Source organism: Ochotona princeps, chromosome 10 (assembly GCF_030435755.1).
Source record: "Ochotona princeps isolate mOchPri1 chromosome 10, mOchPri1.hap1, whole genome shotgun sequence".
Lineage (NCBI taxonomy): Eukaryota > Metazoa > Chordata > Mammalia > Lagomorpha > Ochotonidae > Ochotona > Ochotona princeps.
The window spans coordinates 49,705,012-49,719,955 of record NC_080841.1 but is presented as its reverse complement, the minus strand read 5'-3'; the positions used below and the strand labels follow the sequence as shown (position 1 = coordinate 49,719,955).

The following is a 14,944-nucleotide window of genomic DNA, read 5'->3' as shown; positions in this document are numbered from 1 at the left end:
TATATTGACATACCAGTTTCAAAAAATGCATTTTCTTGTATTGAATTTTAATTAAAGTTTTCACATCACACTGAAATTGCAATATCATAAGCATCATAACTTAGTAACAGGTTTTTACTTCTAAATCTTTTGACGGTACAGTATTTTAGGAAATTTTTGTTCCAACCAATAAAAATTGAATAGGTGGTATTAGGAAAAATTTTGAACGTTACCATTTTTTGTAATAGATATCACACTAATGCAAGAGAGAAGCACCTGGCCTGTACACTGTATGGAGTCTACAGAATTATTTGGTCTGGCGTTGCCAAAGCAATAGCAGGCAGGGATTGAAACACAATAAATCTAAAACAGGGTAGTTTTTAAGTCAATAATTCATCTTCCGCAAATGGTGTTATAATTCTTGGCAGAAAAAGGTCTCGGGTTCCTCTAAATGCAACAACTTAATGACTTAAATTTTAAAACAGTTTTTGACACTGTATTCACAATGATATCTGTCATTTCCTTTTTAAGGCCACATCCCTGGGAATAATGGAACTGTTGAAAATTTTTACTATTTTTCACTTTGTCATTACAATAAAGAGATTTCCAAGAGCATGTTAACAGAATGCAGGAGCACTTTCATGATCCTAATTTTAGACAAACATTTTTTTTAACCAATTTAATATAGGGATGACTTGGAATAGCAGTCCATGTCTTGAAATAAAAAAAAAATGAGGAAATAGACTATGGAGTTTTAGTCAGCAAAATTTTAAATTTTTTTTAAATATGTATTTATTTTATTACAAAGTCAGATATACAGAGAGGAGGAGAGACAGAGAGGAAGATCTTCCATCCGATGATTCACTCCCCAAGTGAGCCGCAACGGGCTGGTGCACGCCGATCCGAAGCTGGGAACCAGGAACCTCTTCCAGGTCTCCCACACGGGTGCAGGGTCCCAAAGCATTGGGCTGTCCTCAACTGCTTTCCCAGGCCACAAGCAGGGAGCTGGATGAGAAGTGGAGCTGCTGGGATTAGAACCGGCGCCCAAATGGGATCCCCGGGGCGTTCAAGGTGAGGACTTAAGCCTCTAGGCCACGCTGCCGGGCCCAAAACATTTTAATTTTTTTAGTGTTGCTATGATGAACAGTTGTACCTTAGTTTTCATTTTTCTTGACTACCAAGTTAAAAACAGTGAGCTCCCTGGGCACGCACTGACAGGTTGGCATCTTTGGAGATAAGAGCTGTGGTGGAGCAGAGTCTGAGTCTCAGAGTTACATTGGGTCCACAAGTAGATGCTTGACTGGAACAGCAGGAATCTTGAAATCTGCATTTCCAAACATAGCAACCATCCTGAAAATAAAGTGTTTTTACCTAAGAAAAATGACCCCTTTCAAGTTAGTCAGAACTTGAAAGTGTGTAAGTAGTGAATACACTAACCCTGGGGAACAGACTTTAAGCTCTGCAGCATGATGGCTCAGTGGCTAAATCCTCACCTTGTATATGCCGGGATCCCATATGGTCTCTCTGGTTTCTGTCCCAAATGTTTCACTTCCCATCCAGATCTCTGCTTATGGCCTGGGAAAACATTGGAGGATGACCCAAACCCTTGGAACCCTGCATGCACTTGGGAGACCCAGAAGAATCTCCTGGCTCCTGGCTCCTGGCTTTGGATCGATTGAGGTCCTGCTATTGTGGTCAGTTGGGGATTGAAACAGTGGATGGAAGATCTCTCTGCCTCTCCTTCTCTCTGTAAACCTACCTTTTCAATAAAATAAATGAGCCTTTTTAAAAAAGTTATTCTCTTTAAACAATTAGAAAAAAAATCATTTGAGACAGTCATTGGTTGTGCTTCTATTTTAAATATTTATTTGAAAGGCAAGATAACAATGATATCTTCTCTCTACTGGAACAGGACAGTTAATCAAATTGAACAACATATTCCACTGCACTCTATACAATTCTCAAAAATTGTGAGTCCATCATTTTAACAATTAGAAATGTAGACAAAATGCTTGTTAGCAAGTTTAGTGCTTCCCTTTGCTTGTAAAATTTTTCCCTCCAACAGTCATGATAATTACAGCTTTCTACCCTTTAAGTCATGAGTGCTGTGAATTGGTAAAGAAGAATAGAATTTAGTACATGACTATAAAAGTCCTTTCACTACCCTGTTAAGTAATGATGGGAAATGTGACCTCTGTAGTGAATACATCATTTTAATATACAGGGGTATTGTTTCGTTGGCATAATAATGAAAGCATTCCATTATATCTAGCAGTTGGTTCTCATCTATATAGAATCAGTTGTTTGATAATGTAATATGACCCTGATGCAATTCATGGAGAAAATGGGTGGTTGTGACTACTGTAAGGGCCCTATTTTTTTTTTTTTTTTTTTTTGCTTTTGTAAAATGAACTTTATTTTTATCAGTGTTTGTGAATATGAGTGATCATATTCCTTCAGGGTTTGCTTTTGGGAAATCACTGATAAGGTATTTCCTTTTACATTCTTATGATTGTTTAGTAAAATAATACGATGCAGGTGCTTTTTCTTTAGGGAAGGCATGTCATACTGTTGCTGGTGAAAACTGAAAAGGTCCTTGTGCTCTGATTAATTGCCTTGCTATTTGCATCTTGAACGCTGCTATTACTTTATGGTAGAAATACATGGTGGAGGCAGTTGTTTATCCTATGGGTCAGCATGCCAAAGTGTCTGGGTTCAAGTCCTGACTGTGCTTCTTATTTAAGTTTCCTGTTAAGGTGCATCTTGGGATGAGCAGGTGATGGTTCCAGTAGGTGGGAGATCTAATGAGTTTCTGCTCCTGCTGTCGGCTCCCAGTTCCCAGTTCAGCCTGGCCAGGCCCTGGCTCCCACAGGCCTCTGGGGATAGCCGGGCACTGGCTGGAGCTCTCTCAGCTTTCTCTGCCTTTCTACCTCTGAAAAAAAAATATTTTTTGAGAAATATTTAGGTTTTGGGTTTTTAAAATGTTTTACAATTGTGAGCCCATTTTAACATTTAGTTATTAGGGTAAATATGATATTTCTATAATTGTTGCTTTAGGATAATTTGTCAATTAAGTAAGATAACCACTTCAAATTTGGTTACTGGAATTTAAAGTTATATCTTCCTTATCCCTGTTTTACATACTAATCTTTTTACTGTTGTACGAGGAGAAATGAGGGTCCCAGAAGAAGCTCTTAAGGTAAAAATTTTGATTTCTTATGTACACCTAACATTAATTAAAGTGGATTTCTCTCATGGATATTTCACTTTTCATTTTGAAATATTCTGTAGCATGAGAAGTTTACCATCCAGCTTCAGTTGTCCCAAAAGTCTTCAGAATCTGAATTATCAAAATCTGCAAGTGCCAGAAGCGCAGATTCAAAGGCAGCAGATTCTGCTACAGAAGTGCCGCACAAAGTTACGGAAGCCCTGAAGTCTGAGGAAAAGGCCGCTGGTGAGCTGACCTCTTCGAAAAGACCACATTTATGCCCAAGTTTGAAGTGTATGCAGACTTTGTTCCTGAAAATACGGCCAAGTCCAGATAGAAAAGTTATACAATAAAGATTTCAGATACATTGTGGTACAGACAATGCTTTCATTAGAAAGAACGTTAGTTTTTATGTGTATAGGGTGGTTATGGTAGTCCTACTTAATGTTCAAATATTTGATGGAAATAAGTCATTTGTTTTTCACCTCATGAAATTTTGGTTATTTGTGCACATATTCTTTTGGATTAATAGCAAATGAATTAAAATGAAAAAAATTCTAAATGTAAAAATGTTAAATCATCATATAATTTATTGTTCTTAGAACTATCAGAGTTACATTAAAAATCTTTTTCAGCCAGAAACATTTTTAAATTGGTAGACATTATCACATTTGCCCAAATAAAAGTCTGTTTGTTTCCATCTGCTTTATGTGTAGTTACAATACTTAGATTTAAAACATAATCTAAAAATTGGTTACTTCTGCCAAAATTTATTTGGTTTAGCCTTAATGAGTCCTTTCTGTTCATGATGGTTTCATTCTTCTTTGGTTGATTATTACTTGGTTTTAGCAAATTTGTTCTAAGGCCACTGCCTATTCAAATATTGCAGTCAAAGGCCACTTGTTTCCAAGTGGTTGGGTTGTATACCGAAGGACTCAGAAACACTGCTGACATATGATAAGCTGTATTACTTAGATATCTGGTTAATGCAAATTTTCACTTATTTATCCATATCAACCTTGTATAAGGTTTTGCAAATTCTAAGTTACTCATCAGCGTAGAGTAGTTTTAGGATATCTAGACTATACTTTGCTTTTCCTATTTACTCAGGCAGACATCCTAGTGTTTTCTGAGAGTGCCCCTCCTCTTTTTTTTCCTGCTTCATCTGCTTTAGATGGATATTTTCCCTACCTCTTTCCAGATACTTCTGCTGTGCCTCGTGGTACTCCATTATATGGGCAGCCATCATGGTGGGGGGATGATGAGGTAGATGAAAAAAGAGCTTTCAAGTCAAATGGAAAAACTGAAGAAAAAAATCATGAAACTGGAACACCAGGTAAAAAAAAAAAATCTCAGCAACTGTGACATAAGATGAATATTTTGCAAAGCATTTATGATTAAGCAAAATTCTATCTGTACTAAAAAGAGATGATCTACTACAAGTCCATAATTTAGTGACAAGTAATTAATGAATGTTTTGATGGCTTTATCTTAATATTAATTTATCATGAGTGGTGTTCACAAAGTGTAAATTCCAGCATCTTTGTAAACACATTATTTAAAATATTTTTTCAGCTATGAGATAGTTAAAATTGGAAAAATAGGTTATTACTGGGCTTTTCAAGTATTTTCTAAAGTAATTATTTAAATGCACCAACTAGATCAAAATAGTGGATACAATCTAATGCAATGTTTTCACTGGATTCAAAAGTGTATTTTTACATAAGCAGTTTCTCCTATGTTCAGAACTACTGTGTAAGATTACTTCTTTCAAGCTTCATTCTGCCCAATTTTTGGAATGTTGCAGCAATAGATTTATCTGAGTTCAGCCAGAATGAAGATATAGTCTTGTGTCAGATTCTCAGATTGATGATCAAAGAATATATTGTTTTGTTGATGGAGCATTTCACTTGTGAAGCCAGAAAATCAAGATTTCCAGGAAATAAATGGAGATATCAGTTTTCTGTTCCATAAGCATCTTGCGAAGAAATCAGAAAGATGAAACAGACAGTTTCAGTGATGCCAGCAGATAAGGACCCAGAACTGATGGAATTAAGTCAAGTCACCCAGGGTCCTGTGGAAAATTTAGTCTGACTTGGGCAAAGAAAAATTTAACCAGAATTGTTCTGTTTGCTGCCTTTGACCCTAATTCTGTAAGGTAAATAAGACATTTTCTTTGCTGCAGAATGAGAACATTTGTTTTTTAGACATGCTCTAATTACGTTAGGCTACAAGTTGCATTATGAGTTTGGCTTTACATTGTCCAAAACTGAATTTATCAACTTTGCAAATTCCATCACAGCTTCCTTGTTTCTGTCACCAGCAAGGTTTTTTGTTGTTGTTCATGTTCAAGCATGAAATGCAAGGATTATTTTTTATCATGCCTTCAGTTTGAATAACAGAAATGCTCCCTCACACTGAACTGGAAGGAAATTTTTGGTTCGCATAACTGAACTCTGCTAGGGTTGTTCATGAAGCTGCTCCACAATGTCGTTGGCTAGCCAGTTTCTCTCCATCTCTCAGTCTTGGTGTCCATGGCCTCTGCGACTCATAGACTACCTGCCAGCTGCAGCCAGAGATACGTGCTGCTTTGATCCCAGCCAGCAGAAAAGAAGAAAGGTTGTTTTCAGAAGACAGCATGTAGAAGAAAAATGTCCCCCACAGTTCTCAACACATTTGTCTCCTCACTTGCTTGTTAGAAGCTCAGGAGTCAGGTACCTCCTTATTTCTGAACCAGTCCCTAAGGCTTAAAAGGTTATTTCTGTGCCATCTTTCTAACCTTGAACCTGAGTGTGGAGTTAGTTTCTCCCTAAAGGCGTATGAGCTGTTTCAGGACATACCTGAGAATGTTGGAATCCTTCTACTACTGAGATAGCGGAAAATTCTTTTGGAAATCAATCTAGAATTTCTGCTGTATTTGAAAATTTTGTGTCTTCCCTTTGTCTTGTTTGTTTTGATTTGCTACCTATTTCTTCTTGCCTTTTCCCCCCTACCGAATCATAACTTTACTTCCAAGCTCCCCTCTCAATTCTTTGGCAGTTCATTTTGTGGAGCAGATTGAACTGATTTTTAGTCCCGTTTGTCAAGCAATTTCAGTGATTTTCTTCTGCCTGCCAAACAGCTGTTAAACTCTTCCATGTTTTGAAATTCTCCAATTTGTTCCTCTTTCCCTAGTGATCCTTAAATTTCATAACCAGTTGATGTAATGCTCTTTCCCACTGCATCCCTCCATAAGTTGCAAATACTTGCCTACTTGGCACCCACAGACTTTGGAGCACACATAGATCATGTGATTTAAAATTCATGTTGCGTCTGTGTTATGAATTGCTAGTCATACCATTTCACACATTGTGTTTATACCTCTTCTACAACTAAGTGATACATTCTTTATTTCAAGTATCATATGATATACTATCATTATGCCATCAGTATGGGGGTAGGGAACTCTCTGTAAAAATATCTGAATATAGTTATTGTAAAAAAAAAATCTAACAATAGTTGTGTCAGTGATTTTTATCTAGGCTTTGTGAATTTATTTCTCCCCATCACCCATGATTCTTGAAGTCCATAACTTCTAGAATATAGGAAAGTGTGTATATATCTTTCATACAGAAGGGACATCATGATTTATATTAATGTGCAATACTACAGTAGTGTTTATCTAGAAACTCTTATAAATATTTTCTAGACAATTAGTCATTTAATCCTTACAATATTACCTAAAGGTAGTTATTGGTTTGTTCATTATTTCCATTTCCTTATCATAGATAAGGAAACTAAAGTACAGTGGCATTTGTTTATTCTGTTAAGGTTTATTTATTTGTTTTAAAAGTTAAAGAGAGGGCCCGGTCCCATGGCCTAGCGGCTAAAATCCTCGACTTGAACGTGTCATGATCCCATACGGGTGCCAGTTCTATCCCTGCGGCCCTGCTTCCCATCCAGCTCCCTGCTTGTGGCCTGGGAAAGCAGTCGAGGACGGCCCAAAGCAGCGTGGGAGACCTGGAAGAGCTCCTGGGTCCTGGTTTTGGATCAGCTCAGCTCCAGCTATTGTGGCTGCTTGGAGAAGGAGTTAGCTCTGTTTCTCCCCCTCTCTGTTTATCTGACTTTCCAATAAAAATAAGTAAAATCTTTTTATTAAATTTTCAAGGATTTATTGTTTCTTTCAATGATCACGTTTCCATAATTTTTTAAATCAGCTCACCCAGTGCTAGTAATCTCCGAAAAACTGCTTCACTAATTTTACACAAGTTGAAAAATCTAAAGCAATCATTGCCATTTCTTGTGCATATCCATATTACAAAAGGGAGCTTTTCTTTGATGGATCTTAGAATTGCAACTTCTCTATCCTTTTTTTTTTTTTTACTTCTTTTTATTATTATCATTTTATGATACAGCTCCATAGGCCCTGGGATTTCCCTTACCTTCCCAATTTCCTCCCCCCTCAATGAGTTCCTCTATGTCATTACTTTAGCGTAGTTCTCCCTACACATTCATATGTTCATTATTGTGGGCATGGACAATGGTAGAGAGTCCAGCATCCTATTGTCAACATATAGTGAACAGTTTCATTGGGAGTACATTTTTATCTGGAAGTAGAGATGCACACTGCATTGTATCGTCGCATCTGGATATAACAGTCTCCATTACACAGTTACTATACATCCCCTTAAATGAAAAGCCACAAAACAAAATCAACAACAGGAAGAAAAAAAAAAGAAACTAACAGCACCATAAAGTTAAATAACATGCTACTGAATGACTGATGTGTCACTAAAGAAATGAAAACCAAGAACTTTCTTAAAGAAAATGATGCTACTGTATGATCTATGAGTCATTGAAGAATTTAATCAAAGAAAGTGTGTTGAAAGGATGAAACTAACAAAAAAAAAAATCAAAATCCATGAGGTACAGTTTCCACTGTTCTTTGTTGGTGAAATGTGTCTCCTGCAGGCAACAAATGGATTGGTGTTGTTTTTTAATCCAGTCTACTAATCATGACGTTTCATTGATGAATTTAATCCATTTATATTCAGGGTTAATATTAATGAGTGGTAGTTTGGTCCTGTCATTTTAGCAATGGCTCATTGATCTTCTGTTGTTACTTCTTTTTGCATTTAAAAAATTTTTTTAAATTTTTATCGCAAAATCAGATATATACAGAGAGGAGGAGAGACAAATAACTTTCGTCCGATGATTCACTCCCCAAGTGACATCAATGGCCAGTGCTGTACCAATCCAAAGTCAGGCGCCTAGATCCTGTTCCACTTCTCCCACGCGACTGCAGGGTCCTAAGCTTTTGGGCCATCCTTGATTGCTTTCCCAAGCCACAAGCAGGGAGCTGGACGGGAAGTGGGACTGCTACGATTAGAAGCGGCACCCATATGTGATCCTAACACCTTCAAGGCGAGGACTTTAGCTGCTGGGCTACGGCACCAGGCACTCTGTTATTTTACGGGGATGTTCTTTGCATTTGCCTTTGATTTTGTTGTGGCCCTACTCCTTTTCCCTGTCAAGAGAACACCTTTAGGTATCATTTGTAGGGCAGATTTGGAAAGAGGCATATTTTAACTTTTCTTTACTATGGAAGAATTTATTTCATTTTCAAAGACAGAGGAAAGTTTTGCTGGGTATATTATCCTGGGCCAACAATTTTTGGCTTTTAGAATCTAGAATATGTCACTGCAACTCTTCTGGCCTGTGGAGTTTCCTGTGAAAGATCTCCTGTGAGTTTGATTGACATTCCTTTATATGTCATTTGATTTTTTTTTTTCACGTGCACATTTAAGGATCTTTTCCTTATGTTCGATTGAAGAGAGCTTGAATATCATGTATCTTGGTGAAGATTGCTTTTGGTCAACCCTGTTGGGTGTTCTGTGCCCCTCCTGGATCTTGTTTCCTAATTCTTTCTCTAGATTGGGAAAATTTTCCCTTATTATTTCATTAAATACATTTTTTAATTATTTATTATTTAACTTCAGTAATTACATTGTATTATGTGACACAGTTACATAGATACTTGGGTTCTCCCCACCCCTCCCCAAACCCTCCCACCATGGTGGATTCCTCCACCTTGTTGCATAACCACAGCTCAAGTTCAGTTGAGATTCCCCCATTGCAAGCGTATAACAAACATAGAGTCCAACATCTTATTGTCCCGTCAAGTTCAACGGCTTCTTAGGTATACCCTCTCTGGTCTGAAGACAGAGCCAGCAGAGTATCATCCCAGTCAATTGAAAGCTCCAACATACCATCAGCAAAAATTTACATCATTATGGAATTAATTGACATAGTAATGAGTAACCAATATGTTAAAAGTAAATGCGGGTTCCCAGTCACCTTCTGTGACCACCTCACCTATACTTCAATTTTAGTTTATACACAACATATAACATTCAAAACATAACATGTTATACATAACATCATATCATCCATTAAATACATTTTTCAACCCAGTTTCTCTTTCTGCACCTTCTGGGACTCCCATAACTCTTTTTTGTTTGTTTGTTTGTTTGTTTGCTTAAAGATTTATTCATTTTATTACAGCCAGATATACAGAGAGGAGGAGAGACAGAGAGGAAGATCTTCCGTCCAATGATTCACTCCCCAAGTGAGCCTCAACGGGCCGGTACGTGCCAATCCGAAGCCGGGAACCAGGAACCTCTTCCGGGTCTCCCACGCAGGTGCAGTGTCCCAATGCATTGGGCCATCCTTGACTGCTTTCCCAGGCCACAAGCAGGGAGCTGGATGGGAAGTGGAGCTGCTGGGATTAGAACCGGCATCCATATGGGATCCCAGGGCTTTCAAGGCGAGGACTTTAGCTGCTAGGCCACGCTGCCGGGCCCTCCCATAACTCTTATATTTGACCTCTTAGTAGTGTCTTTCAATTCTTGAATGCTTTTATTGGCCTGATCCAGCTCTGCTTCCAACTTTTTGTTTGTTTTCCCCTGGCGACAGGAGATATCAGCTAATTCTGAGATTCTTTCTTCTGTTTGCTTCATTCTCTTTTGGAGACTCTCCACTGTACTTTTTAATTTGATCCACTGTATTCTTCATTTCTGATATATCAACTTTCATTTGATTCATTTTCAGTGTGACATATTCCTTAAATTCCTTGAATGCCTGTTTCACGTGCTTCTTGCTGTTAATAAGAAGCTTCATAACGAGTGTTTTGAATTTTAGATCCCCCATTTTCTTGATGTCTTCATCAGTTAACTCTGAAGTTGGCAAAGCTTTTGCTCCTTTGCAGGAAAGTCTTCAGTAATATTCATTGTGCCTCTGTTTCTTCTTTTGCTGTTGGTCAAGGTACGTCTGGTTATCAGATTGCTCTCTTTGGGGCAGGTTTCTAAGCTCTGTCACCCACAGGTCTATAGTTTGATTTTACTTATTGCAGTTAGTACATGGCTCTTTGTTTGCAGTCAGCTGTGCCTCTCCCTCCAGTGAGTTCAGGTCTGGGTTCTTGTGTTAGATTTCTGTAGTCGCTGTAGCCCCAGCTCCTGGTACAGCAGTCTCTACCCTGTGATACCATGCTGAGGCTGCACCTTTGTCTGTACAACCTTTCTCCCACTTCCAGATTCGGCTCCAGGCAGCGAACTGGAGTATGAAATCCACCCTTTTCCAGCACCTCCTATCTGAGATCTGCTGCTCTGTCTGTGCTCCTGGTCAAATCAAATAGACCAGCAGGATGGACAGTTCTTTGTCTGGGTTCACGTCCTGAGTTCCAAGTGAATGTCCCTCCCCACCTGGTTGCTGTTATAGTTCGGCTGCTGGTGGAGCTCAGATGGCTGTTAGCTGAATGCTGCTGGAGTATCTATCAGTCACTGAAACACCACACCGTTGTGTCCGCTGCTTTCCTGTGTCTCAGTCTCCAGGTACCCCTCTGCTCTTGTTCTGTCCTCTCCTATTTCTTGGAATGTGCCCTCTCTGCTTCATACTGGCTAACGTTTCTCTGTTTAAACATGTCCTTACCCTATTCTGCCATCTAGATTCTCCAATAAGTAAAATCTTAAAAAAAAAAAAATACAGGATATGGTAAATAGTTCACTGACCTGGAATAATTTATAAAACTGGCAGAGATATCTCAGAATCAAATTTTAAATGCACACCAAGGAAAATTTAATTTGATCATTTGAACATGCTTTTTTGAAAAAAAAAATTCTTTCTTTTTTTTTTTTTTTAAATTTGGAAGAGCTACAGAGAAAGAGGGAGAGACATAGAATGAGAAAGACAGAGATCCTCCATCAGCTATTTTATACCCCAAATGGCTGCAGTGGCTAGGGCTGAGCCAGGCCTGAACTAACACCTGCGAATGTCAGAATGGCCTCCCATGTGTGTGCATGGGCACAAACACTTGGATCATCCCCTGGCTAATTTTCCCTGGCCATTAGAGCTTTGGCCCAGAAGTAGCCACAACTCGAACCAGCATCCATTTGGGGATGCTAATATCATATTATATAACGTTGGCCTGAGACACTTACCACAATACTTTTAAAGCCAACTTTCAATTATGGAATATATATTACTAATTTCATGATTTTTTTTATGAGTATACTGTGTCAGTAACAAAATTAATTTGCTGCTTGGTTGCCAATTTTTATAAATTAAAAATCAAATATTTATGATGGAAAGATAACCTTCCAAAAACAATAATAGAATGTCAGCTTCTTAATTTTTCTTGTATCTAGAATTATGTTTTCCATGGTTCTAAAATCTTTGTAATACTGTAGCCTGAAAACCTCTAGAAGCAAATAATCACATCAGAAAAATTAAGTTCTCCTAAAGTTATATGAATATTTTGGGCCTGGCGTAGTTCCCTACTGGCTAAAGTCCTTGCCTTACCTGTGCCAGTATCCCATATGGGCCAGTTCTTATCCTGGATGCTCAGCTTCCCTTCCAACCTCCTGCTTGTGGCCTGGCAAAGCAGTCAAGGAGAGCCCAAAGCTTTGGGACCCTGCACATGTGTGGGAGACCCACAAGAAGCTCATGGCTCCTAGCTTTGGGCTGGCTCAACTCTGGCCATTGCGGCTGCTTGGGGAATGAACCAGTGGATAGAAGATCTTTCTCTCTTTCTCTTTGTCTTTGTAAATCTGACCTTCCAATGGGAAAAAAAGTTATGTGAATATTTTGAATCCTATTAAGAAGAAAAAATTGCCTTTAACTTACCTGTCGTTAACACTTTTCCACTTGTTATCATTGTCTCCATGTTAGTTTAGGTTATAAATACTTTCTAAATTTGGAAACTTTCAAATTGTATCTCACTTTTGCGAATTGTATCTCATTTTTAATGAGTTTCCCAGTCTTTGTATTTTGAAATACTTAAATAGACAAGCCAGGATGTATGTCTCAAGCAGAATGAGATATCATCATTGCAGCTTTGTTTTAAGCGTTTATTCTATTTGAAAGGCAGATTTACAGAGAGAAGGAGATATGTAAGGGTATCTTATCCTCTGGTTAACTCCCCATGTGGCCATAACTGTCATAGTAGGGCCAGGCTGAAGCCAGGAACCAGGAGCTTCTTCTGGCTCTCTCAAGTAAATGCGTGAAACGGATCAGAAGTGGAGCAGTCAAGAAAGTGATGGAGTCCACAAATTAACCGACTATTCCACAGGCCTGCCTCTACCACTTGACTTACTTCACAGGGCAGGATGTTTGACTTTAATCCTCATTTCTGTAGCCCCTTCAGACTCTCTGCAGTTCATTTGAAAATATACTAAAATAGTTTTCATTGAGGAACTTTACATTAATAAAGCTAAAGAGTATTAAAGATTGAGCACTCTCATATGCCTTGAGATTTTTGTTGTTAGGATTTTATTTTTATTATTTTTCTAATGATTGTCATGATGGACAGGGAAAAGAAAACCATTTTATTTGTGTTCTGGGTACCCCACATTATGTCACCATTCATCTCACCACATCTTCATTGTGTCTATGGCTAGATTTTATTGTACCATGCCATGAGGAGGAAAATGAGAATTAAGGACGATGGAAACAGGATTTATCTAACTTCATATCTTCTATATTTCTAGTAAACAGGTTTGCAGTAAATGCTGCCTTTCCATTTAATTTTAATACTTGATATTTTTAGAAACAGATTTCTAAATAAATTGCTTATTAACTGGTGCTCCTTTGAAATAGGAATGACAAGTGAATAATGAGTGAGTTCCTCATGGACTCATGGCATGTAAGTGTATGTGTGTTGGAGGGGCTTCTCATTGCTTAGCCACATGACTTTCACTTGGGTGGTGAAGCAGTATGTATTACTTCATTACATAAAGAATGAGCCAAGCAAAACCAAACTTTATATAAATGATGTATGTTGAACGGAACATGTATAAACCAATCATGCTTATTGGACTTAATCAAGTGCAGAATGTTTTACATAGTAAAGCAAAAATCTGAAAATAAACCCAGACAGCTTTGGTGGGTTTATTAAAATATAAAGAATGTCCAGTGCAGTTTATTATTGTGAAAATTATATTGCCAAGATTTGAGAGTAAACACTCAAAGTCTAAATAGCTATCTTTTTGTTGAGAAAAAGGGAGATTAACATTCTAAGAGAGAAACTGCTAAAACTTTTTGTTATTAAGAATCATGTTAATCATTTTTCCCTAAACTGTTTACGATTATTATTGTTATTTTCCATGATACAATTTTGTAGATACAGGGATTCCCTCTTTACCCTCCTTCTCCATTCCCCCTGCCAAACATTTTCCCTCATAGTATTACAATAATATTGTCCTTCAGCTATAGTTACAATTCCAACTTTCTGCTCTCTAAGTATATCATGGTATTATAAGTATAGGCAATGGAAAAAAGTCTAGTATTAAATTGTCAAGGTATATTTAGCAGTTTCATTGAGAGTCCTTTTATCTACAGTAGATATGCCTACTGCAGTGTTTCTTCACCTCCTGCTACACCAGTCTCCAGTTCATTTATAAGATTATATGTATATACTTATTTACCTATATACCTGTTTGTTTTGTGTTTTGTATGAAGGCTGCCTGTCATATCAGAGAATGCAGGGTATCTGTCCTTTTGATACTGACTTATTTCAATGAGCATAATGGTCTCTATTTTTCCAAATACCATGTGCATTTCTTAATCTGATGATGTAGTTCTTCTAATACTATTTCATTTTTGACGGAAGGAAAAACAGTGAATTTTGGAAAAGGTATTTTTTATATTGAAAATGATTAGTTAGCCATTTTTTAATTTTTTAATATAATTTACTTTTAAATATAATTTAGGCTTGTTATTTGGAAGTAGAGTTTTATATCTTCTAGACAGTACTGTATACTTGATTAGAGAGATTTTACTTCCCATTCTATAATCCCAAAGTCAATATGTTTGTGATTGTTTCATTTTTATGATACCGTGAGTAAATCAGTTACAACTCCTGATGAATCCAATCAAGAAGACATAATATTTGAACAGTTTTTTCCAAAGCCCAAATACTTCACTTAATTGGAAAATGATATGAAATAACCTAGAGTCCCTCTTTTTTTTTCTTGCTGATAAATTGTGAATGATTTTTGTGCCAGTGTGTTAGAAAAACACACTTGATTTTTTATCTGTAGGGGAATATCTTTCATTTGAACATAGGCTTCAACCATCTTGATGATAGACATGGTTCTTTTGCTTCCACAGCAACAAAGCAGTTAAATCTTTATTTTTTTAAATTTATTTTTACTGTCTGATAACATATAGGAAACCATTTTAGTTGTCATTTTCATTAATGTGTATTTTATGTAGGTATCAATA

The 14,944-nt window shown here is 37.3% G+C and overlaps 1 protein-coding gene across 11 annotated transcripts in view; it reads left to right on the top strand.

The window, feature by feature from the left end:
• CEP170 (centrosomal protein 170) overlaps positions 1-14,944 on the top strand; it is a 115,866-nt gene that overhangs the window by 36,413 nt on the left and 64,509 nt on the right. For 7 of the 11 annotated variants that reach the window (XM_058669408.1, XM_058669407.1, XM_058669406.1 and 4 more), the window contains exons 1-3: positions 3,102-3,178; positions 3,271-3,433; positions 4,362-4,523. In XM_058669408.1, coding sequence (XP_058525391.1) covers positions 3,152-3,178; positions 3,271-3,433; positions 4,362-4,523 — 352 coding nt within the window. In that variant the 5' untranslated portion in view covers positions 3,102-3,151. Of the gene's footprint in view, positions 1-3,101; positions 3,179-3,270; positions 3,434-4,361; positions 4,524-14,944 lie in introns of those variants that run through there. The other 4 variants (XM_058669409.1, XM_058669405.1, XM_058669400.1 and 1 more) reach the window with 4 other exon arrangements.